We start from the raw sequence: 25,877 nt of genomic DNA, 5'->3' as shown, positions 1-25,877 counted from the left end.
GTGCCCTGGAGGATGGAGGCCAGGAGGCACCTGAGCTGGATTTTGCAGGCTTTTTTTTGTGAGTTTGGAAGGAGGAAAAGGGTTGGTTTTGCTGTTGTTGTTTGATGCTTGGTTGCACAGTAGTGAGCAGTTAGTGAAATTCTTAAACAGTGTCAGCTTTAAGAAGGAATTATTATCAGCCATGATGGAATGGCAGAGAGACTTGATGAGCCAAATGGCCTAATTCTTCTCCTGTGTTTGATGGGACTGAACCCCCACTGCTGTTTGTTAAGAGTTTGATTGTTCTCCCCAGTTTCACCCACAGTCCAGCATACAAAAGTTAGGATTAGTATATGGCTTGCTATTTTGGTGCAGGCAGCATGGTGACACTTGCAACTTCCATCAACACATCTTGGTCAACACAGACAATGATTTTCACTGTACATTTGACAAATAAAGCTAATCTTTATCTTTACTGTTTCTGTTGTCATTGCTGGTGTTCTGCTGAACATGGTGGACATGCTACGTTGGTGCCAGAGTGTTTGATCACACTTGTGGGTTGCCCCCTGCACATCCTTGGGTTGCATTAGCTGTTAACATAAATGACACTTTTCGTTGTATGTTTCAATGTACATGTGACAAATAAATGAATCTGAATTACTTAGTACCATTTCTCTCTCAAAGTCTCAATAACCCCTTATCCCAAAATTGAACAAGGAGACTGCTTAAGCCTTCATTGGCATCATTTTCTGTTGACCTTGTTTTGACAGCATTAGATCTTGCCTGTCTTTTACAGTCCAAGGTGGTGCAGACACAGGTGGAGCATTAGACTTTTAAACTGAGACTCCAGGGTTCAAGTCCCTGTTCAGGCACTAGTTTGAGCAAAGGAATATTAGAAGTGACTTGATAGAGTTGTATAAGATGATAAGAGGCATTGATAGAGTGGACAGTCCAGGGCAGAATTAGCAAATATGAAGTACTTAGTTTTAAAGTGATTAAGGGGAGATGTGGGGACGTCAGAGGAAGGTTTTCTGCACAGGAAGTGGTAAATGTGTGGACCACACTGCAAGGGGCAGTGGTAGAAGCAGATACATTAAGGAGATTCACATCAACACATAGCTGACAGAAAAAGGGGAGACTATGTGGCAGGGGGTAATTAGATTGACCTTAGAGTAGGTTAGAATGTCAGCACAATATCGTGGGTCAAACAGGCTGTACTGTGCTGTAGTGTTCAGTGTTCTTTGTTCTAAATGTCCAATCACACATTAAATGTAATACACAATAGGTAGTTAAAATAATAATTTGCGGCAAATACATAAGTTATATTCAATATCTTACAATGTTCCTGCAGTTGCTGTGGATTGACAAGAACCAACTGGGTAGAACACCCAATGGGAAATCCACTGAATAAAACTTCCACCAATACCAGGAAAATCATGCATCAAATTTACAAAAGGCATTTTAGAAACTCTTAGAAAGGCATATGGATGATAGAAAAATAAAGGGTTAGGAGTAAATGATTAGATTAATCTTAGAGTAAGTTAAAAGGTTAGCACAGCATTGTGGGCTGAAGGGCCTGTGCTGTGCTGTTTTAAATCTTTCCCAGATTTACATTGTTTTTAATAGATTTATTAGTAAATTAATGTTAATAATCAATCTGTATGACTGAAATATTCTTAGACACAATGGAATTAAGCTTCTTTGGAGCCTTTAAGTAGTTGCTTAAGGGTTTTTTTATTTCTGAGATTTTGTATGATTAAAACTATAGTTTGCTCATTTCACTAATAAGTGGTGTAGCCTATGGACAAGATTTACTATCTTTTTGGACAAAAGTTTGCGGGCCTTCACGCCTTGTTGCCAGATTGTGGAGGTTATGCTTGGCTAATGCTATTGGGGATTAAATTTCACCGTTATTGTTTGCCCTTTCTTGGATTGCTTCCAGTTTCTTTGTATGCACCTGTTTAATCTTAAATGTCTGCTCCAGACATGTCCTGATTATGGTTGGAGGGAGATTGTTGGGGGGAGGTAATGGAAAGAGGAGGAAAGGAGATCAATTTTGTTTAGATTGACAAACACAGGGAAACTACTTCAGATGACCAGAAAATGATTGTCCACTGAATTTAGGAATTTATCCCATTCTTCTCCCAGTTCTTTTTGCCTTTGGAATTTATTTAGAACCTAGCAATTTATTGTCCCACTACAGGCATGCTCTGATCCAGAGATTAAGGCAAGAGGTCCTGGACATAGCACAATAGATATTGCTGATAATCCTTGAAACTTTCTGTCAGATTGCCTGTAATTCAGCAAACTCAAGGAGAACTCCTGTGGGATGTTTTTAACTTTGTTAAGCAGATATTTCTTTGTTGTTTATACCCCACAGTGTTAAATACTAGCAAAACCACTTCTGCAGCTGCAATTGCTGATACGGCCTACAGCAAAAATACCACAAAATTAGAGCTGGCTAGCTATCAACTGCAAAAAAAATACTGTTCCGCCTGACATATGCCAACACTAAAATGCATAAAGGAAGATTCAAATATAAATGATGATTATGATAATATTGTCAAAGCATTTTCCTTTTTGCTGTTTTTTTTTAAATACCATCAGCCTGTGTTGTCATTACTAAACTATGTTGGTAAGCACTCCAGTAACAATCTCCGTTGATATTCATTCAGAGTATCACTGCAGATGACAGAGGTTACTTCCACAGGGTCAGTGTTTTCACCTTGTGTAACCATTAGCTAGTTGCAACAGAGGATCTGGGCCAATGTGCGTCAGCAATGTGATGACAGATTCACTATACCTAAGCATCTCATGTTCTCATGCCCTTATGAAATTATAACTTTAGGCTTATATTTGGTTTGCCATAAGCCAATCCAAATTAACCATTGCAAAACAAAGACAAACTTATTAATTCATTTTCATTATGGATACTTTGAGTAAAAAGGCACATTTTCTTGGACACCAATTAACTTCCTATGCCTCTTGTCACCTTTGTATGGTGAAGAAGAGTTTATAAAAGGCATTTTGGTATTATACGGATGGAGTATGTGACATTTCAACAACTAAACTATAACCTCATCTCATATTAGATCTTGGTTGTAGTGGATACCTCCTAAACCAGTCTGAAATAATGATAAAAGTTGATCATTGTACCATATTTTGAGAAAAGGGTGATCAAGTTCCAGTTTAATTATCATTCAACCATACATAAATGTAGCAAAACAAAACAACGTTCCTCTGGGGTCAAGGTGCAAAACACAATACCAACAGCACACAGCACACTGTACATAGCACATGGCACAAGCAGTATGAATGGTTATGATTTCAGAAAAAATATACAGTCAATATGGTATACAATTTTGATAATAAATGCTCTTTGAACTTTGAACATGTATACAGCTAAACGAAATATCATTTCTCTGGGGCCAAAGTACATATAGTCACACACAGCGCATATAGTTACGATAATGCACAATACAGTCACCAAATAATATTAGCATAAGTCCCTGAGTGACATGGCCTGAAGATTGATGGTGCAGGGGCTGTTGTCCTGGAGCCAGGTTTCTGCAAGAACAAGCCCGCAGTATTCTTGTTGCCGTGACTCTGTGCTGGAGGAATAAGCAGGTGGCAGATACTGAGCCCCCTCAACAGACCACCCTGACAGCTTTTGACGGTTTGATCTTTAGAGATGTTAAAAGTCATTCAAGTGGCTTGTTAAAAATTAAAATAAAATAAATGTAAATAAAACAGCCTCAAGTGATATAATTTAATTAATAACATGAAGTAAAAATAAAAAAATATACATATCTTCTCTTAGCTTTTCAATCTAGGTCTTCGAGCTCTTTCCACAGTATAGAGTGAGAGGTTGACATCTGTCGATCTCTTCACATTCTGCACTTCCAGCTAAATATAATTTGAACTGGTCATGTTTAAAGTGGGAAAATTGGAGGAAGCTTCTAAGCAGAGATTTTGTGGCACTTTATGACCTTCCCTTTGCAAACATGCTCTGTAATAGTTGAGAGAAAACATCTACATGCAAGATTAAGTGATGAGATTCATTTCAGTCATATACTTACGTCCAGGTCTTAACTAGAATCATTTTGATAGAACATGTTTGGACAGATGGGAAAAAGCTCACAATCATAAAAAGCATGAGGTAAGTATTAGCAGTGAAAATCTTTCTATTTGCTGTAAAAACAATTATATACGGACTTTATGACACATGTAATTCATAACGTTGCTCCTTTATAGAACTATTCATCCAAAATAACAGATCAGCATCCTTAGCTGTACACCTGACAACCTTGCCAATAACTCCTATGGTAAACTTCTCAGAGGCAGTAGGATGCATTTTTAATGCCACCATATAATATACACTCAATGGCCACTTGCTTATTAATGCAGGTATTGAATCAGAAAATCAAGTGGCAGCAACTCAATGCATAAAAGCATGCAGACATGGTCAGGAGGTTCTGTTGTTCAGATCAAACATCAGAATTGGGAAGAAACACGATCTAAATAACTTGACCATGGAATGATTGTTGGTGCCAGACGGATGGTTTGAGTATCTTGGAAACCGCTGATATCCTGAGATTTTCATGCATAACTGTCTCCGGAGTTTACAGAGATTGGTGTGAAAGGCACAAACATCCAGTGAGCAGCAGTTCTGTGGATGAAAATGCCTTGTAATGAGTGATGTCAGAGGAAAATGGCCAGACTGGTTCAATGTGACAGGAAGGTGACAGTAACTCAAATAACCACGCATAACAAGAGGAGTGAGCCGAAGAGTGTCTCTAATGCACATGTTGAACCTTGAAGTAAATGGGTTACAGCAGCAAAGGACCACAAAGATAAATGCAGTGACCACTCTACTAGCTACAAGATCTTGCTCATAAAGTAGCCACTCAGTATATTTTACATTAATGTTGAAAATTAAATTCTTCTTTACCCAGTTGAAAGAATAACGCTCATATTGTTCCATGTGAGTAAGTAAAACGATATACGCACCCATGTTCCATCATGTAACAATAGTGTCTGAACCTTTATTTGATAGAACATGGTTGTTCAACTTGGTGCTACACTAAAGAGCTTGAAACTCTTGTAGAATGGCAACAATTCTAGGAAGGTATCAACCTATGGATACATATCAGTGCATGGGAATTTCTGTGATGCAGGAGATGAGGGGACTGCACTTAAATAAGAATAAGCTTCGTTCTGTACTGTTAATTTGCTGTATAGCATTGCAATCTTCCTCTTCTGTGTGTTCCAGTTTGTGATTATTAATGCCCTTCTAAATATGCAACATAGTGTGACATAAGACCATAAGACATAGGAACAAAATTAGGCCACTTGGCCCATCGAGTCTTTTCTGTCTTTCCAGCATGCCTGATTCACTATCCTTCTCAAACCCATTCTCCTACTTTTCCCCATAGCCTTTGATACCATAATTAATCTCCATGTTAAGTACCCGCAATGCCTTGGCTTCTCCAGCCACCCATGGCAACAAATTCCACTGATTCAACCCCTCTGGCTAAAGAAATTCCTCTTCATTTCCATTTTAGATGGACATTCCTCGATTCTGAGGCTGTACCCTCTGGTCCTAGATTCACCAACAATGGAAACACTTCACATACTCTCTACCTAGCCCATTCAATGTTTGATAGGTTTTAGTGAGATGCATCCATCCTCCTTCTAAACGTCGGTGGGTACAGGCCCAGAGCTGTCAACTGTTCCTCATACATAAAGCCCTTTGTTCCTGAAATCATCTCATGAACCTCCTCTAGAACCTCTTCAATACTAGCACATCTTTTCTTTGATAAGTGGCACAAAACTGCTTATAATATTCCAAGTGCAGTCTGACCAATGCCTTATGAAGCATCAACTCACATCATTGATATTATATTCTAGTCCTCTCAAAATTCATGCTAACGTTGCATTTGCCTTCCTTACTACTGACTCAACCTGCAAGTTAACCCAAGGGAATCCTGCACAAAGACTCCCAAGTCCCTTTGCAGCTCTGATTTTTAAATGTTCTCCCTGCTTAGAAAATAGTCCATGCTTTTATTCATCACCATACACTGTATTCCATCTTTCACTTCTTTGCCCATTCTCCAAATCTATCCAAACCCTTCTGCAGACTCCCTGCCCCCTCAGTACTACCTGCCCCTCCACCTATCATTATCAAACGTGGCCACAAAGCCATCAATTCTATCATTCAAATTGTTGACATACAATATAAAGTGAAAAGAAGCAGTTGCTATACTGACCCTTGCAGAACACCGCTCGCCACCAGCAGTCGGTCAAAATAGGCCCAGTTTGCTCTGATTCTATCCATGCTAGTACTTTTTCCATAATACCATGGGCTCTTAACTTTTTAAGCAGTCTCATGTGTGGCACTTTCTTAAATGCCTTCTGATCAGAGGGATCTTGGGGTCTGAGTCCATAGGACACTCAAAGCAGCTGCACAGGTTGACTCTGTGGTTAAGAAGGCATACGGTGTATTAGTCATCATTAATCATGGAATTGAATTTAGGAGCCGAGAGGTAATGTTGCAGCTATACAGGACCCTGGTCAGACCCCACTTGGAGTACTGTGCTCAGTTCTGGTCATCTCACTACAGGAAGCATGTGGAAGCCATTGAAAGGGTGCAGAGGAGATTTACAAGGATGTTGCCTGGAGTGGGGAGCATGCCTTATGAGAATAAGTTGAGTGAACTCGGTCTTTTCTCCTTGGAGTGACGGAGGATGAGGGGTGACCTGATAGAGGTGTACAAGATGATGAGAGGCATTGATCATGTAGATAGTCAGAGGCTTTTTCCCAGGGCTGAAATGGTTGCCACAAGAGGACACAGGTTTAAGGTGCTGGGGAGTAGGTACAGAGGAGATGTCAGGGGTTAGTTTTTTACACAGAGAGTGGTGAGTGCGTGGAATGGGCTACCAGAAATGGCATTTGAGGTGGATATGATGGGGTCTTTTAAGAGACTTTTGGATAGGTACATGGAGCTTAGTAAAATAGATGGCTATAGGTAAGCCTAGTAATTTCTGAGGTAGGGATGTGTTTGGCACAACTTTGTGGGCCGAAAGGCCTGTTTTGTGCTGTAGGTTTTCTATGTTTCTATGAAAATCCAAGTAAACAATATCTATTAACTCTCCTTTGATTATCCTGCCTGTTATTTCCTCAAAGATTTCAACAGATTTGTCTGACAATATTTCACCTTAAGGAAATCATGCTGTCTTTGATTTACTTTATCATGCACCTCCAAGTACCCTGAAACTTCATCTTAATTGGGAAGGTTTTTGGGATTGGGAAGTTTTTAAAAAATCTACAGAGAGCAACTAAGACATTTATTAGAAGGGAAAAGATAAAACATGAAAGCAAGTCAGCAAATAATATCAAAATAGATAGTAAAAGGTTTTTCAAGTATATTAAAAATAAAAGAGAAATGAAAATGGATATAGGACTGCTAGAAAATGAGGCAGAAAAATTAATAACAGGGGACAAGGAGATGGCAGATGAACTAAATGAGTATTTTGCATCAGTCTGTACTGTGGAAGACACTAGCAGTGTGCCAGATGTGGTAGTGTGTGAAGGAAGAGAAGTGGGTGTTGTTATTGTTACAAGAGAGAAGGTGCTCAAAAAGCTTAAAGACCTAAAAGTACATAGTCACCTGGACCAGGGGAACTGCACCCTAGGGTTCTGAAAGAGGTAGTATTAGAGATTGTGGTGGCATTAGAAATGATCTTTCAAAAATCTTTGGACCCTGGCATGGTGCCAGAGGACTGGAAAATTGCAAATATTACTCCACTCTTTAAGAAAGGAGGAAGACAACAGAAAGGAAATTATAGACCAGTTAGCCTGACCGCAGTGGTTGAAGATGTTAGAGCCAATTGTTAAGGATGAGGTGATGGAGTACTTTGTGACATAGGACAAGATAGGACAAAGTCATGGTTTCCTTCAGGGAAAATCCCACCTGAAGAACCTGTTGGAATTCTTTGAGGAGATTATAAGTAGGATAGATAAAGGGGATGCAGTGGATATTTTATATTTGGATTTTCAGAAGGCCTTTAACAAGGTGCCACACATGAGGCTGCTTACTGAGTTAAAAACCCATGGTATTACAGGAAAGTTACTAACGTGGCTAGAGCATTGGCTGATTAATAAGAGGCAGTGAGTGGGAATAAAAGGATCTTTTCTGGTTGGCTGCCAGTGACTAGTGATGTTTCACAGGGGTCAGTGTTGGGGCCACTTCTTTTTATGCTGTGTATCAATGATTTTGATGATAGAGTAGATGGCTTTGTTGCCAAGTTTGCAGATGGTACGAAGATTGGTGGAGGGACAGGTAGTGTTGAGGAAATGGGTAGGATGCAGAAGGACTTAGACAAATTAAGAGAATGGGCAAAAAAGTAGCAAATTAAATACAATGTTGGAAAACCATGGTCATGCACTTTGGTAGTAGAAATAAATGTGGAGACTATTTTCTAATCGGGGAGAAATTCTAAAAATCTGAGATGCAGAGGGACTGGGAGACCTTGTGCAGAACACCTGAAAGGCTAACTTGCAGGTTAGGTCAGTGGTGAGGAAGGCAAATGCCAAGTTAGCACTTACTTCAAGAGGTCTAGAATACAAGAGCAGGGATGTGATGCTGAAGCTTTATAAGGCACTGGTGAGGCCTCACCCTAAGTATTGTCGATGGTTTTGTGCCCCTCATCATAGAAAAGATGTGTTGGCATCGAAAAGGGTCCAGAGGGGGTTCACAAGGACGATTCCAGGAATGAAAGGGTTATCATACAAGGAATGTTTGATGGCTCTGGGTCTGTACTCACTGGAATTCAGAAGGATGAGGGGGGATTTATTGAAACCTTTCAAATGTTGAAAGGCCTAGACAGAGTAGATGTGAAAAGGATGTTTCCCATGGTGGGAGAGTCTAGGACAAAAGGTTACAGCCTCAGGATAGTGGGGCATCCTTTCAAAACAGAGATGCAGAGAAATTTCCTTAGCCAAAGGGTGGTGAATTTGTGGAATTTATTACCACAGGCAGCTGTGGAAGCCAGGTCGTTGGGTGTATTCAAAGCAGAGATTGATAGGTTCTTGATTGGACATGGCATCAAAGGTTATGGGGAAAAGGCCGGGAACTGAGGTTGAGGAGGAGATAGAAAAAGTGGATGAGCCATGATTGAATGGCGGAGCAGACTCAATGGGCCAGATGGTCTAATTCTGTTCCTATGTCTTATGATCTTAATAATGGACTCTAACATCTTCCCAACCACTTAAGTCAAGGTGACTGGCCTATAATTTTCTTTCTTTTGCCTCCCTCCTGTCTTAAAGAGTGGAGTTACATTTGCAATCTTCCAGTCCTCCAGAACCATTCCAGAATCTAGTAATTCTTGAAAGATCATTACTAATACCTCCACAATCTCTTCAGCCACCTCTTTCAGAACTCTGGGGTGTAGATCATCTGGTCAAGATGACATATCTACCTTCAGATCTTTCAGCTTCCCAAGCACCTTCTCCTTAGTAATAGTAACTACACTCACTTCTTTCCCCTTAAACTCAAATGTCTGGCACACTACTAGTGTGTTCCACAGTGAAAACTGATGTAAAATATTTATTAAATTCGTCTGCTATTTCTTTTCTTGAGCAGCCTTTCTCAACATTTTTGCCTTGGAAGAACCCTTGAAGTAATTTTCAGGTCTCAGAGATCTCCTGCATAAAAATTATTATATCTACAGCTCATGATATACTAGCATGATCAGTAAGTTGTATATATAATAATCCAGAAATAATTGTCAATGCTCTTTTGAGTAGAGAATGAATTTTTAGCCAACCATTCTTGAAATTAATCACTTTCTTTCCCTTTCATAATTATAAAAACTCATAAGACAAACATAATAAATTTCTATTAAATAACTGGCTTAAGCCAACATGGGATTTAGTTTTTCTAAAGGTAGGCTCAGTAGATTAATTTAAATAAAGGTTGTAAATTGAAGTTAATTAATGCTATTTACAACTTGAAAATTTATTGACAATGTTGAATAGTAAAGTTACTAAAAACTACCACAATATGAAGAAAAATATAGCCTAAGACACAATTTTATGCAAGACTTTGAAAAAACACTTTCTTTCTAAATGATATAATCAAGCTCAAATACAGGCCTGGTGTGTGAAAACTGTGCCTGTTTTTTTTTGCTGCACAAATACTCAATTCTGGATCGAACGTGATAAGTACACATAGGTATCCCCTTCAACTGAAATAAGATTAATTCTATTGTTGCTCTTTATGCTTGTTAAATAAGAAAAAGTTTGCTCACACGTAAGAAGTTGAAATTTGCAGCAAAATGCTCATGGCTTTCCTATGAATGGCAAGATAGTCTTCTTTCACAGAAATGCAGAACTTGTCTAGGGGCAGGTCAGTAAATCTCATCTTGAGTGCATGATCAGACTGCAGCTCCCAAAAGCAGGTAAGCAGAAGTTAGGAGAGGTAATTTGGGTAGGAGAGGATGGTGTCACGGCACAAGTTGGGCAAATATATTCAATGCATGGAAAATGCAGTTCACACTCCTCATCAGCGTTCTATCCTCCCCTCTGTGTAATACAGCACTAGCCAATTACCAACAGCCTCCCCTACCTCACATCAAAAACAGAGAATGGACTGGAACAAATAAACAGGGTCTTGCTGCACACTGTCATGCTGGTCTGAGAGACCACTGAAGGGATTGCTAATGGGTCTGCTCAGTTACCGCTCACCACTGCGAGTGCTTGCATTGTGTGTTGCACGAAGTTCCAAAAATACAAGCCTGATTGAATTTTTTGAGGATGTGACTAAACACATTGATGAAGGTAGAGCAGTAGGTGTAGTGTATATGGATTTCAGCAAGGCATTTGATAAGGTACCCCATGCAAGGCTTATTGAGAAGGTAAGGAGACATGGGATCCAAGGGGACATTTTTGTGGACCCACAAAAGGCAAAGAGCGGTTGTAGATGGGTCATATTCTGCATGGAGGTCAGTGACGAGTGGTGTGCCTCAGGGATCCGTTCTGGGACCCCTACACTTCGTGATTTTTATAAATGACCTGGATGAGGAAATTGAGGGATGGGTTAGTAAATTTGCTGATGACACAAAGGTTAGGGGTGTTGTGAATAATGTGGAGGGCTGTCAGAGGTTACAGCCGGACATTGATAGGATGCAAAACTGAGCTGAGAAGTGGCAGATGGAGTTCAACCCAGCCAAGTGTGAAGTGGCTCATTTTGGTAGGTCAAATATGATGGCAGAATGTAGTATGAATGGTGAGACTCTTGGCAGTGTGGAGGATCAGATGGATCTTGGGGTCTGAGTCCATAGGATACTGAAAGCTGCTGCACAGGTTGACTGTGTGGTTAAGAAGGCACATGGTATATTGGCTTTCATCAACTGTGGAATTGAGTTCAACAGCCGAGAGGCAATGTTACAGCTATATAGGACCCTGGTCTGACCCCACTTGGAGTACTGTGCTCAGTTCTGGTCGCCTCACTAGAGGAAGGATGCAGAAACTATAGAAAGAGTGCAGAGGAGATTTACAAGAATGTTGCCTGGATTAGGGAGCATGCCTTATGAGAATAGGTTGAGTGAACTCAGCCTTTCCTCCTTGGAGCAACGGAGGATGAGAGGTGTCCTGACAGAGATGTATAAGATGATGAGAGGCATTAATCATGTGGATAGCCAGAGGCTTTTTCCCAGGGCTGAAATGGCTAACATGAGAGGGGAGTTTTAAGGTGCTTGGAAGTAGGTACAGAGGAGATGTTGGGGTAAGTTTTTTTACACAGCGGGTTGTGAGTGTGTGGAATGCTCTGCCAGCGAAGGTGGTGGAGGTAAATACGACAGGGTCTTTTAAGAGACTCCTGGATAGGTACATGGATCTTAGAAAGATAGAGGGCTTTGGGTAACCCTAGGTAATTTCTGAAGTAAGTATATGTTCGGCACATCTTTGTGGGCCGAAGGGCCTGTATTGTGCTGTAGGTTTTCTCTGATCTATGTTCCAAATGATGTTTTTTTTTAATCATGATCTCTCGCAGAACCCTGGTTGAGAAACCCTGCTCTCGAGTAATTTTCCAGCAGCTTGATACCCATTCTTTCCTCTTTTTTATTCTTAAATCTCTGAGAAAAACTTATCATATCCTCTTTGATAATTTTGCTAGCCTATTTTTATACTTCATTTTTGCTCTCTTTATGTTTTTAGTTGTCTTCTGTTGGTTTTTGAACTCTTCCCAATCCTCCAACTTCTCACTAATTTTGCTCTATTATATGTCCTCTGTTTTGCATTTATGTTGGCTTTGAATGAATAAATGAATGAATTGAATTAATTGACTTTATTTCTTACATCCTTTACATACATGAGGTGTAAAAATCTTTACGTTACGTCTCCATTTAAATGTGCAATGTGCAATCATAGTAGTTTATAATAATTTATATTAGATAGTGCAGTCAATGAAACATGGAAATACACTCAAATCAATGTGAGTTAATCAGTCTGAAGGAAGAAGCTGTCCCGGAGCCTGTAGGTCCTGGCTTTTATGCTGTGGTACCATTTCCCAGGTGGTAGCAGCTGGAATAGATTGTGATTGGGGTGACTTGGGTCCCCAATGATCCTATGGGCCCTTTTTACACACCTGTCCTTGTAAATGTCCCTTGTCAGCCACAGTTGCTTCATTCTCCCTTTAAAGTACGTCTTCTTCAGTGGAATGTATCAATCCTGCACCTTGCTGTTTGCTCCCAGAAACTCCAGTCATTGCTGCTCTGCCATCATCTCTGTTTGTGCCCTTTGAATCATCTTTGACCAACTCCTCCCTCATGCCTCAGTAATTCCCTTTAGTCCACTATCATACTGATACATCAGATTTAATCTTCTCGGTCTCAAGCTGCAGTGTGAATTCTATCATATTATGATCACTGCCTCTCAAGAGTTCCTTTACCTTAAGTTCCCTATTCAAATCTGGTTTATTACACAACACCCAAATCAGAATTGTCTTTCCCCTAGTGTGCTCAACCACAAGCTGCTCTAATAAGCTATCTCACAGGCATTCTGCAAATTCCCTCTCTTGGATTCAGCACTAGCCTGATATTTTCCCAATCTACTTGTATATTGAAATCCCCTAAGACTGTCATAATATTGCTCTTTTTGCATGCCTTTTCTATCTCCTAATGAAATTTCTAGCCCACGTCCTGGCTACTGTACAGAAGTCTATCTATACCCTGACAGTTTCTTAACTCAATCCACAAGATTCTACATCTTCTGATCCTATGTCACCTCTCTCTAAGGATTTGATTTCATGTTTTACCAAAAGAGGCATGCCACCCCTTCTACCCACCTGCCCACTCTTTTAATACAATGTGTATCCTTGGATGTTCAGCTCCCAACTATAAGTTTCTTTCAACCATGCCTCAATGATGCCCACAATGTTGTACCTGCCAATCTCTAACTACATCTACCTTATTCTGAATACTACGTGCATTCAAATATAACACCTTCAGTCCTTTTCGATTTTGCCTCATTTTACACTTCACCTCATTCTACTGACTGCAATTCGGTCCTATCATCTGCTTGTCCTTCCTAACAGCCATGCTACACACTACCTCTGCTTGTATACCAAGTGCCCCACCCACAGTCCTGTCACTTTGCTTCCCAGTCCGTCTCCAGCAGCTCTAGAAAACCTGCCTGCAAAGATATAGTCCCCCTTGGGTTCAGATGTAACCAGCCATCAATATTTTAATCATCTTTTTATAAAACGCTTTACATTAATTTTAATTCCAAGATACAATATGAAGTGGTACAGTGATGCAGTATGTAGTGCAGAGGTCTCTCAGCTCCTGAGCCTCTGGATCAATTCTGAATAGAAATGCAGTATGGTAGCCAGGTTCCATTCTGAACCTGGTACTATTTGTGTGGAATTTGTACATTCTCCCTGGGACTGCATGCATTTACCTTGGGTCTCCTGATTTCTAATATCACAGAGATGTTATAGTTGGTACCATCTGGCTACTATCTTTCTCTATTAAGCAGGTGGTATGTGAATTAGGGTGGGGATAATGCCCTTTTTTGAGGGCAAATTGTAGGGAGGATGGAATCAGATTGTTGGGATTACTGCGATATCTAGAACTATTCTGATGGATCAAATGGAGTTCTTTTATGCCACTTTAAAAATGAGAATAGTACTAAAATCAGAATCATAATATTAAAATTAGATATGCCTGTACACCTGCTCAGGCAAATATCTAATCAGCCAAAAGAATGCAGATATGGTCAAAACGTTCAGTTTTTGTTTAGATCAAGTATCAGAATGGAGAAGAAATGTGATCTATGTGATTTTGACCATGGAATGATTGTTGGTGCCAGACGGGGTGGTTCAAGTCTCAGAAACTGCTAATCTCTTGGGAATTTCATTCACAACAGTCTTTAGAGTTTATAGAGAATGGTGCAGAAACAAAAAAATACATCCAGTGAGAGCGGTTCTGTGGGCAAAAATATCTTGTTAGTAAGAGAGGTCAGAGGAGAATAGCCAAACTGGTTCAAACTGACAGGAAGGTGTCAGTAACTCAAATAACCACACGTTACAACAGTGGTGTGCAGAAGAGCATTTCTGAACACAGAGCATATTGAATGTTGAAGTGGATGGACTACAGCAGCAGAAGACCACAAATCTACACTCAGTGGTCTCTTTATTAGGTACAGGCCTATCGCCACAATAGGTCAACAGCAGACGCAGTCTCAATAGTTCTTCACTCAGCCTTAGAACACCCAGACAACTCAAACAGCTATGTCAGGATGCTGTTCATCGACTATAGCTCAGCATTTAACACCATCATTTCCACAATCCTGAATGATAATTACAGAACCTGGGCCTCTTACCTCTTTCTGCAATTGAATCCTCAACTTCCTAACCAGAAGACCACAATCTGTGCAGATTGGTGATAATATCTGCTCCTTGCTGATGATCAACACTGGTGCACTTCAAGGGTGCATGCTTAGTCCACTGTTCTATTCTCTCTGTGCCAATGACTGTGTGTTTAGCCACAGCTCAAATACCATCTATAAATTTGCTGATGATACAACCATTGTTGGTAGAGTCTCAGATGGAGACGAGCAGGCATACAGGAGCAAGATATGCCAACTAGTGGAATGGTGCCGCAGCAACAACCTAGCACCCAACTAGGTTGTTGCTGATTGTGGACTTCAGGAAGGATAAGACGAAGGAACACATATCAATCCTCATAAAGGGATCAGAAGTGGAGGGAGTGAAGAGTTTCAAGTTCCTGAGTGTCAAGATCTCTGAGGATCTAATCTGGTCCCAATATATCGATGCAGTTATAAATAAGTCAAGACAACGACTATACCTCATTTAGAGTTTGAAGAGATTTGGTATGTCAACAAAAACACTCAGAAACTTCTATAAATATACCATGGAGAGCATTCTGACAGGCTGCATCACTCTCTGATGTTGTCTGGAGGTGGGGTGCAAGGCACAGGGCTGAAAGAAGCTGTGGAGGGTCATAATTTTAGTCAGCTCCATCTTGGGTATTAGCCTACAAAGTACCTAGAACACCTTCAAGGAGTGGTATCTCAGAAAGGCAACGTCCATTATTAAGGAGCTCCAGCACCCAGGACATGCCCTTTTCTCACTGTTACCATAAGGTAGGAGGTACAGAAGCCTGAAGGCACACACTCAGAGATTCAGGAACAGCTTCTTCCCATCTGCCATCCAATTCCTAAATGAATATTGAACCCGTGAACACTACCTCACTTTTTTAATATATATTATTTCTGTTTTTACATGATTTTTAATCTATTCAATATACATATACTGTAATTTATTTATTATGTATTGCACTGAGCTGCCACCGCTAAGATAACAAAGTTGATGACATATGTTGGTGATAATAAACCTGATTCTGATTCTACAGGAGGTACTACTGAGTACCTATTGGAAGAACATGGACTTTCCCGCTTTACTGGGAGGTGTTCCTCTTTCTTCAGAGGGTGACAACAAGAAACTGGTTATAAATACAAGAGATTCAGGAAATGCAAAGGAACACGCATAAGATACTGGAGGAACTTAGCAAGTCAGGCGGCATCTGTGGAAATGAATAACCAGTCGATGATTTGGGGCTGAGACGTTTCATCAGGACTGAAAATGAAGGAGGAAGATCCAGAATAAAACATTTTGGGAAGGGGAAGAAGGATATCTATCTAGACTCCTTCCCATCTCTCACCTTATTATTCTGCTGTCTTCCCCCTCGCCCTGTAGAATAGTCTCGGCTCGAAACGTCAACCGTGTATTCATTTTCATAGAAACTGATTACCTAGTTTTCTGTTGTGTTGCTGTCTGCCTCTATTGCATACATAACATTAGCTAACAATAATTCCCCATACAAAACATTTGGAAATATCTTGACTAAAGCAGGTAGCAAGGACTGACATTTCTTTCGATTACAGCAAGTTAGCGCTTTTCCCTCTTTGAACTTCCCTAATTATTGTCAGTCTGTTTTTTTTTGCTGACTCGTCTGAACGTCAAGCAGCTTACATATTGAGAATGATAGCAATGAGCTTGCACGGCACTCTATTTTGTTTTTACAACTTTAAATAGATTGACATTTGTAACAGAAGATACACACCCACAAAAGGCTGAAATAGTGTGTTATGTGTCATGTCATTAAACTAATTACCACTTACAAAGTATTAGACCTTTGCGTGCAGAAGCCACCATTGCCAGAGGGTTAAAACAGAGGAATTCATTGTCAACTTGATACAACACATTATTCGAGGGTGTGTGCCAGACTACAATAATTGAACTCTTTGTACACTATTTTTTGCAAGAGGAACAATAAAAAATAAGCAAATAAAATGCTTAATTAGCTATCTATATTTCAAGTGAAAGACATTAAATTGTATCTGTGTCTTTGTCTTTATACACATTGTGAATTAATTCTAAATGCCTGCACAGATTGGATAGATTTAGTCATTTCAATAGGGCTACTGATGAACTGCCTTCACAAGCTAAATATTCCTCAAATTGATATCTAGTGATCAAATGATATGCAAATTCCTAGGTCTTTGTTCCAATGCATAATTGTCCCTTCTGTGTAAATGAATCTTCCATCACACAAAAAAACATTTGAATTTATGCTTGACTTTATTACTTGAGGCATTGAGCTCCAAAGTGGTAATGTTATGCTGCAGCTTTATAAAATTCTAGTTCGGCTGCATCCGGAGTATTGCAAAGAGTTCGGGTCACCCCGTTATAGGAGGAATGTTGAGGCTTTGGAGAGGGTGCAGAAGAGGTTTACCAGGATGCTGCCTGGTTTAGAGCGAATGTTCTGTAATGAGAGTTTGGACAAACTTGGGTTGATTTCTCTGGAATGCTGGAGGCTGAGTGGAGATCTGATGGAGGTTTATAAGATTATTACAGGCATAGTGTTCTGAAGACTGCTCGAATTGACATCACACTTCCACCTCTTTTTAAATTGTGCTGCCAAGTTCACACGAAGCACTTTTCAATACTACTACTCAGAAATGTCAAGTTACGTCTGTGCTTTCAGGCATAATAAACGGCTAGTTCAAACAGACTTTATTTTAAATATTTAGACATACAGCAGGGTCACAGGGCCTTCTGGCCCAGTGTGTCCTTGCCTCCCAACTAAACCCATGTGACCAAGCCACCTATGTGACCCTACCCTAGAACAACTTACAATGACCAATTAATCTACTAGCTGGTGCATCTTTGGAATGTGGGAGGAAACCAACATGGTACAAACTCCTTACAGACAGCAATGGGAAATAACATGGGTCAATGGCACTGTAGTTGCACTAGCTGTTATACTACCACACTATCCCAAGGCAAAACCTTTAATTCTTCTTCAAAATTACTACAATTTCTAGTGAGAATATTCATAAGTGTAACCCTCAGGTTCAGCTAGTGGCTTAATCTAGGGGAAGACAACTGTCAACCCGGCCAAACTTGAGAAATCTTGTTTGGATAGATGCTGTGTGATGTGTCCCCTGTTACAAATACCACGAAATAGCAAACAGTACACAATATGCGATTAAATGATTGAGCTTTCTTCATTTGACTATAGGGTTAGTGAAGAAACAAAAAAGGGACCCATTCTCATGAAACAGTCTAATGAACAACATTGGAGCAAACTGTTTTCCTGTCTGTTCGTTCTCCATCGATGTCCCTCTGGTGGTCAACTCCCGACCCCAGTCCAAGTCCACTCCGTCCTGCAGACTGACATCTTCTCCCTGCATCTTCTGCTGAACAAAAGCCCGTGAAACCTTCTTCCGGGTACACAAGAAAGAAAAACACGCATCTCATTGGATGGCACACGGTCCAAAGCCTCCGTTATCTCTAGTCATAACCCAAGCACTGCTGCTACAGAGAAACCATTTCATTAGCAGTGAAACACTACAGAGCGTTACATAAGCGTAAAGCAAACACTATCTAGAGTAGGTCAGGATCTACACCGGATGCCTTTTGTTTTATAAAGCATTTATCTAATTATTCAAGACATTCTTTTCTCAAAAATATTGATAAAACATATGTAAACAAAAATAAATTAGTTAGTACTGAATTAAACTAAGCTCCCATATCTTGGTAAATTCGTCCCTATTTTATATCCCAGAACTACCATTCACTTAAATCAGCCAAGCATTTTGTTAGGATGTGGGAGTTGAGGGGCTTGTCTGCCGTAGGGAGGGGTGGATTTTGGGATAAAAGTCAGAAGCATTTACTGTAGTTCCAGCACGTTATGTAAGCAGATTATGGAACAGATTCATCAAAATTCCATGGAGAATACAATCCCATAATCATCAACAGCCCATAGTGTGGAATGTTTAAACATTGACAATTAAAATCTCAACACTGACTTCATTTTCTGAACTGTTGGTTAATCTTCATATTTGAAGTTGATACTGTGTGTGTAGTCCTTAACCTAATAATGTACACTCATTATACACCCAAAGCCAACCTGGCAAGCTTCTTCCCTAAAATTAGCCTCAGACTGTCTTAAAAGTTTAGCTCACAACATTACTTCTTCTACTTGTGTGAAAAACTCACTCTGTTGGCCAAAATTATTATATATAATATAATCGGCAGAATACTTTGTATCAACTGTAGACATGTGTTTATGAACAATTAAGTTATTAAATAAAACTATAGAACTGTAGGGCTCCAAATGATTGCAAAGAGTTTCCTAAATCTTCATAGCAGGATCTGGACCATATACATCTGGGAGCACTATATAAAGACACGAGATTTTGCAGATGCTGGAAATCCAAAGCAACACACAAAATGCTGGAGGAATTCAGCAAGGCAGGCAGCATCTATGAGAATGAGTAAACAGTTGAAATTTCAGGTCAAAACCCTTCATCAAGACTGGAAAGGAGAAGGGGAAAATGCCAGAATAAAAAGGTGGGGGGGGGGGAAGGGAAGGAAGATAGCTCGAAGGTGATAGGTGAATCCGATGGGTGGGAAAGGTAAAGGCTGGAGAGGAAGGAATCTGACAGGAGAGGAGAGTGGACCATGGGAGAAAGGGAAGGAGGAGGGGACCCAGGGAGTGGTGATATGCAGGTAAGAAGAAGAGGTTAAAGACCATCACAATAGGTTCTGTGGTGCAAAAAGCAAAGATAATTCTGAAAAATCAAAAACTGCAGATGCTGCAAATCTGAAATAAATACAGAAAATACATAAAATATTCATCATGGCTGCTTTTTGTGGGAGAAGTGCAGAGCTAACATTTTTGAAGAGGAGATTATGAGGTGGCACATTGGCATAGTGAGAGGAGCTGCTGCCTCACAGATACAATAACCTGAATTCAGTTATCACCTCCGGTGCTCCCCGTGAAGTATTCAACTTTTCTCTTTGAATGTCTGGGTTTCCTCTGAGTGCACCATTTTCCACTGACATCGCAGAAGTGTGCAGGTCAGCAGGTTAACTGGAATATATAAATTGCCCGAGTGTGTAGCAAGTGGTGAAATCCGGGGGAGGAGTTAATGGGAATGTGGGAGGAATAAATTGGGATTAGTGTAAGTGGGTGCTTGCCAGTAGTTGTAGCATGTCTCAATGCCTCGTATCGGGACTACAGAAATCACGGCACATGCTAGATTTACTTGCAGCGAATGAGCACCGGAGAAAGGAAAGGTAGAGACCAAAGTGACCCAGGTTTCACCAAGTCTCTGTTTTTCACAAAGATACCCTTTTCACTCTCCAGTGTTCTTCCCCTTTTTCTATTTGTTGTTAAATTCATTCAAAAAAACTTTTTATTCAATGCTGTTTTAATGAAATTCTTTCAAGAAGATGAATGAGGCTTGTTGAAAGAATTTAATAAAAACAAAGAAAAAGACTGGAAGTGTAAGAGATAGAACAAATGGATCATAAACACAAGAGATGCTGGAAATGCAGAGTTACACACACAAAATGCTGGAAGAACTCAGCAGGTCAGGCAGCATATATGGAAGGGAATAAACCCTCAATGTTTCAGGCAGAGATTTTTTTAGCCAGAGAGTGGTGAATCTGTAGAATTCATTGCCACAGGCAGCTGTGGAGAGCAAGCCTTTTTGTATATTTAAGGCAGAGTTTGATAGATTCTTGAATGGTCAGGGCATGAAGGGATACAGGGAGAAGGCAGGAGATTAGGGCTGAGAAGGAAATGGTTCAGCAGTGATGAAATGGAGGAGCAGATTCAATGGGACAAATGACCTAATTCTTCCTATGTCTTATGGTCGTATCAGGACTGTAAAGGAAGGGAAAGACACCAGAAGTAAAGGTGGGGGTGGGAATGAGGACTAGCTAGAAGGTGACAGCAGATGCTGGAACTGTGGAACAACAGATCAGACAGCAACTGTGAAGAAAAAAAAACTGAGCCAAAATGAAAGCTCTAGCAACAAAAATGGCAAGTCCTGACACAAAGAGGAGAAGCTGATTATCTGATACTGTTTAGCTCTGGTGAATCATTATGGTGGCCATATTTTGGGACTCATTGGAAAACTGTAGGAGAACATCTTCAAAAGGTAAGGTGTCAGAGAGTTGTCGGCCATCATTAAGAACCCACATCACCTAAGGTGAGTTCTCTTCTTATTACTGCCATCAAAGAGAAAGTACAGGAGCATGAAGCAACATACTCAATATTTGAAGAACAGCTTCTTCCCCTCTGCCATTACATTTCTGAATGGACAATCAACCCACTCATGAAAACTATCAGACTAATTTTGCTCTCTTTTTGCATTACTGTACTTATTTAATTTAAGTTTTAAATATAGTATTTCCAATTGTATTGTACTTCCACCACATAAGAATAAATTTCACAATGTATGGCAGTTATATTAAACCTGATAGTGATTCTGAAGCTAAAACCATAGGAGTAGAGAGGGAATGTGATGGAGAATTAAAGAGGTAGCTGTTGGAAGAAAAGTGGTTCCTGTATCTGCAGATGGTTTCCCCAATGAATGCCCTTTAGATTGGAAGAAGCACGTGGATTTAATGGTCCCAGTCCATACACTTTCAAAGTTCAATGTAAATTTATTATCAAAGTACATATCTGTCACCATATAACATTCATTTTCTAGCAGGCATTCACAGAAAATACAAGAAACACAACAGAGTGAATGAAAGACGGCACCCAACAGGATGGACAAATAATCAATGTGCAAAAGACAGCAAACAATGCAAATGCAAAAAGAAATAGTAATAGCAAATAAATAAGTAATAAATATCAAGAGCAAGAAACTTCTCCTCATTTCTGGTCTAAATGGACATACTTCTATTCTGAGGCTGTGCTCTCTGATCCAAGACTCGTCTACTATAGGAAGTATCCTCTCCACATCCACTCTGTCTAGGCCTTTTAATATGCTATAGGTTTCAAAAAGACCACCCTCATTCTTCAGAACTCCATGGAGTACAGATCCACAGCCATCAAACACTCCTCACACATTCCTGGATGCAGAAGCTGGGAGAACGGATCCTTACAGGAGGGATGGTGGGTGGATATTTATTTGAAAAGCTGTGGAGATCTGTGGGCTCGACATGAATATTAGTCATGAGCCCTACACATGAGATGGAGGCAGAGAAGTCAAAGGTTGGTTAAAAGTCAGACATGGAACACATGAAAGGTTACGGGGAGAAGGCAGGAGATTGGGGCTGAGAGGGAAATGGTGGAGCAGACTCGATAGATCAAGTGGAGTAATTCTGCTCCTACATCTTATACTCTTAAGGAAAGGGAAAGCAGGATGGAAATTAACAACAAGAGTACTGAAAATAACAAAAGACAGTTATAGCATATGTGTAATGCACACCAGGTTCTTTAGGAGTTAATTCATATTGATTCAAAGCAGACTCCGGGAGAAAAAAATATACAGAAGAGATCATTAATTAAAAGCTAAGGGTATTAACAATTCATACCTTTTTAATTGGCATTATCAGAGATAATTTGTTCTTGTTGAGAACATTATCCTTGAATTTCCAAAGCTTGTGGAACCAACCATTAGCAGGAGAGACAATATCAGCAATATCAGCAAGTTTCTGAGGAGTGGCAAGTTTATGAGTGCATTTGCAGGAGTGGGAATGGGGAGTGGATTGTAACTACCCTGATATTAACCGGGACAGAAACAGTGATGCAGAATTGTTAAAGTGCATACAAGGGAAAATGCTTCAAGCTCAAGTTTCTGGGAATAATCTGATTGGGTTAAAAGAGAGCACTCTGATGTCAATAATAATTATTCAATTAGATCTAGCAGAATTATGAGAAAAGACAAAGATAGACAGTAACAAACATTGTCAATTAGATCAGTTTTATATGGCAGAGATTTGACTTGGCTAGAGAGGATTACAAACAGCTACCTGAAGGTCGATTGTCAGAACAAAAGATAATGAAAAGCAAATTTATTCCCACTAAACAGAAGAGACTGAAATCTGGAGCCTCTTCTAAGCTTCAAATACTGAGAAGCATACAGGCAGATTAATATCAGATCCACCTATTCGCTGTCTCAAAGATGTGCGTGGCGGGTTAATTACCTACTGTAAAATACCAGAGTATAGGAATGGGGCAAGGGAATCAAAGGGGAGTTGGTGGACACATGAGAAAGAATACAATGCAAGGGTACAGGGAAGATAAGGAAAAGGAGGAATGGGACACATTGGATTGTCCTGATGGGAGGAATCGTACCAATGGGCCAAATGGTCTCCTTCTGCATTACATTATGTAGTTGACTTTACTGAAAGGTCAAGACTAGTAAACAAAGAAAAGTGCAAGACTGTGCACTGGTGAGAATAGGAGACTGGTTTGTTGCAAGTGAAAATATATTGTCAGTTAAGATCAAGAAAAAACAAACTTCAAAGTTCAAAATAAATTTTATTATCAGAGTATAATCTAACTATTTAATATGCATATACTTACTGTAACTTATTTATTTTTTCATTTAGTTTCCTTCTATATTATCATGCAAACCAGTGATAACAAATCTGATTCTGATTTACAAACTCTCTCTGCTCCATGTAGACAAATATAGTAGTGTGTAAAAGTCTTAGGCACATTAGTTACTGTATATATATATGTGCCCAAGACTTTTGCGCTGTACTGTATATAAAAAATTAAGAGAGTTATTAATAGACCACACTCAGGAACCTTTTCACCTTATCAAAGGTGAATAAAACTAGAGGATTTAGATTTAAGGTTCGAGGGGATATGATGGGGACTTTATTCACACAGAAAGTGGTGAGTACTTGGAATCCACTGTCGTAAAGAGTAACATAAATAACATTATTTACAATATTTAAGAAGACTAACACTTCATGTGCCTAAGCATAGAAGGCTATGGGCCAAGTGCTAGAAGATGGAATTATTATGGTGGATGTCCACTGGTTAGAATGGGCACAATTGACCAGGTGATCTGATTCCACGAGATTAGGACAAGATAGAGGTGGTTGCAAGTGGAAGAAGACTGGCTATAGGATTGCTTCAAGTCGATGGACTGGACTGTGTTCAAGGAGTCATCAGAGGATTAGACAGAGGATCAGAGGTTGTCACGGCTTTTATAAAAACAGTCATAGATGAGTGTGTCACCACAATATCATTCAGTCTTTCCTAATCAGAAGCCCTGGATGAACACGGAATCTGGAATCTGCTGAGAACCTGGCATTCAGGTTTGGCAACCAAGTTAAATACAAGGGGTCCAGGTACAATCTCTGGAAATCATTCATGGACAGTGGCAATTCTGGATCAAACTTGAGTCACTGGGGGATGCTCAACAACTGTGATAGGGCTTGAATGCCAGTAATATCACCTCTTATAAAGATGAAACCAAGCGACATGGGTGACAACAATACTTCGCTCCCAGATGAGCTCAATGCCTTCTATGCTTGCTTTGACCGTCAAATCATGGAGGTACCTTGGCAAACTTCCACAGCCCCCGATTACCCTGTGATTTCAGTCTCTGAGGCTAATGTAAAGTATCCTTCAGGAGGGTGAACCCACGGAAAGCATCCAGCTCAGTTGGGGTACTTGGCTGAGTACTAAAGACCTGTGCTGATGAACTGACAGAGTGTTCACTGATATCCTTAACCTCTCGCTTCGACAGTCTGTGGTATTCACGTGCTTCGAGCAGGCTGCAGTTATATCAATGCCTAGGAAGAACGTGGTAATCTGCCTCAATGACTATCATCCAGTGACTTTTACTGTACATCCATTCTGATGAAGAGCATTGAGAGGTTGGTGATGAAACGTATCAACTGCTCCCTGAGAAGCAGCTTGGTTCTGCTCCAGTTTGCCTCCTGGAGCAACAGGCCTACCACAGATGCCATTTCATTGTCTCTTCACTCAAGTCTGGAATGCCTGGACAGCAGAGATATATACATCAGGACATTCTTTGTTGATGACAGCTCAGCATTCAATACAATCATCCCATCAAAGTTAATCAATAAGCTTCAGGACCTTGGCCTTAATACCTCCTATGCAACGAGATCTTTGATTTCCCCACTTGCAGAACCCAGTCAGTTCAGACTGGCAACATTTCCTCCACGATCTCCATTAGCACAGATGCACTGCAAGACTGTGTGCTCAGTCTCCTGCTCTACTCATTTTACACTTCTGGCTGTGAGGTTGAGCACATTTAATGCCATATTTAAATTTGCTGATAACACCACTGTCATTGGCCAAATCAAAGGTGGTGATGAATCAGTATATAGGAGGGAGATTGAAAACCTGGCTGAGTGGTGCCGCAACCTCTTACTCAATGCCAGCAAGACCAAGGTGTGTGCCTGTACACCAACATATCAATTAAATAAAAGCATGCGTGTGGGAGGTGGCTTTAATTGCTGTATTCACATTGCAGAGAGAGAAAACAATGCACGTCAGGAGGCAACAGATCAATACGTAGAGCTCGGGGGAGGCATTGTTCTAAAAGAATAAATCCATACATTACACTACTTCCCCTTTAGATTAATGCAACATAAAATTCTTTATGTACAAAACATTCAACTTCCCTTTCATAGAGCATATTCCAAACAAACATGCTTTCACAATAATGAAATCAGTAGTGTTTTCGACAGTCCCTGTCACTTCCTTTAAATGATTTGCCTGTTCTTCCCCAGTACCTTTGATTCCTCCCCATAACTTGTAACATGTTGAGAAACAAAGGACAGTACAGCTTCTCCATTCATCCACCCCTCCCCCAACCAGCTGGCAGCACCCTGCACCTTCTATTCCTTCTTGTTCACTCCTTCATCTTTCCAACTATCACCTCCCAGCTTCTCCATCCATCCCTCTCCCCCAACCACCTTTCACCTCCCAGCTTCTCCATCCATCCCTCTCCCCCAACCACCTATCACCTCCCAGCTTCTACATCCCTCTCCCCCAACCACCTATCGCCTCCCAGCT

General features: G+C 40.3%; 1 protein-coding gene across 1 annotated transcript in view; it reads right to left on the bottom strand.

The window, feature by feature from the left end:
- Nucleotides 1–2,368: 2,368 nt before the first annotated feature.
- The window catches only part of LOC132379723 (uncharacterized), a 152,592-nt gene continuing 129,083 nt past the window's right edge, over nt 2,369–25,877 (bottom strand). The window contains exons 9-10 of the mRNA XM_059948011.1: nt 18,155–18,288; nt 2,369–2,408 (exon numbers count right to left, since the gene is read on the bottom strand). Coding sequence (XP_059803994.1) covers nt 2,369–2,408; nt 18,155–18,288 — 174 coding nt within the window. The remainder of the gene's footprint in view (nt 2,409–18,154; nt 18,289–25,877) is intronic.

Source organism: Hypanus sabinus, chromosome 22 (assembly GCF_030144855.1).
Source record: "Hypanus sabinus isolate sHypSab1 chromosome 22, sHypSab1.hap1, whole genome shotgun sequence".
In the NCBI taxonomy this organism is placed as follows: Eukaryota; Metazoa; Chordata; class Chondrichthyes; order Myliobatiformes; family Dasyatidae; genus Hypanus; species Hypanus sabinus.
Note: the sequence above shows the minus strand (reverse complement) of the source record. Positions and strands in the feature narration are given on the sequence as shown.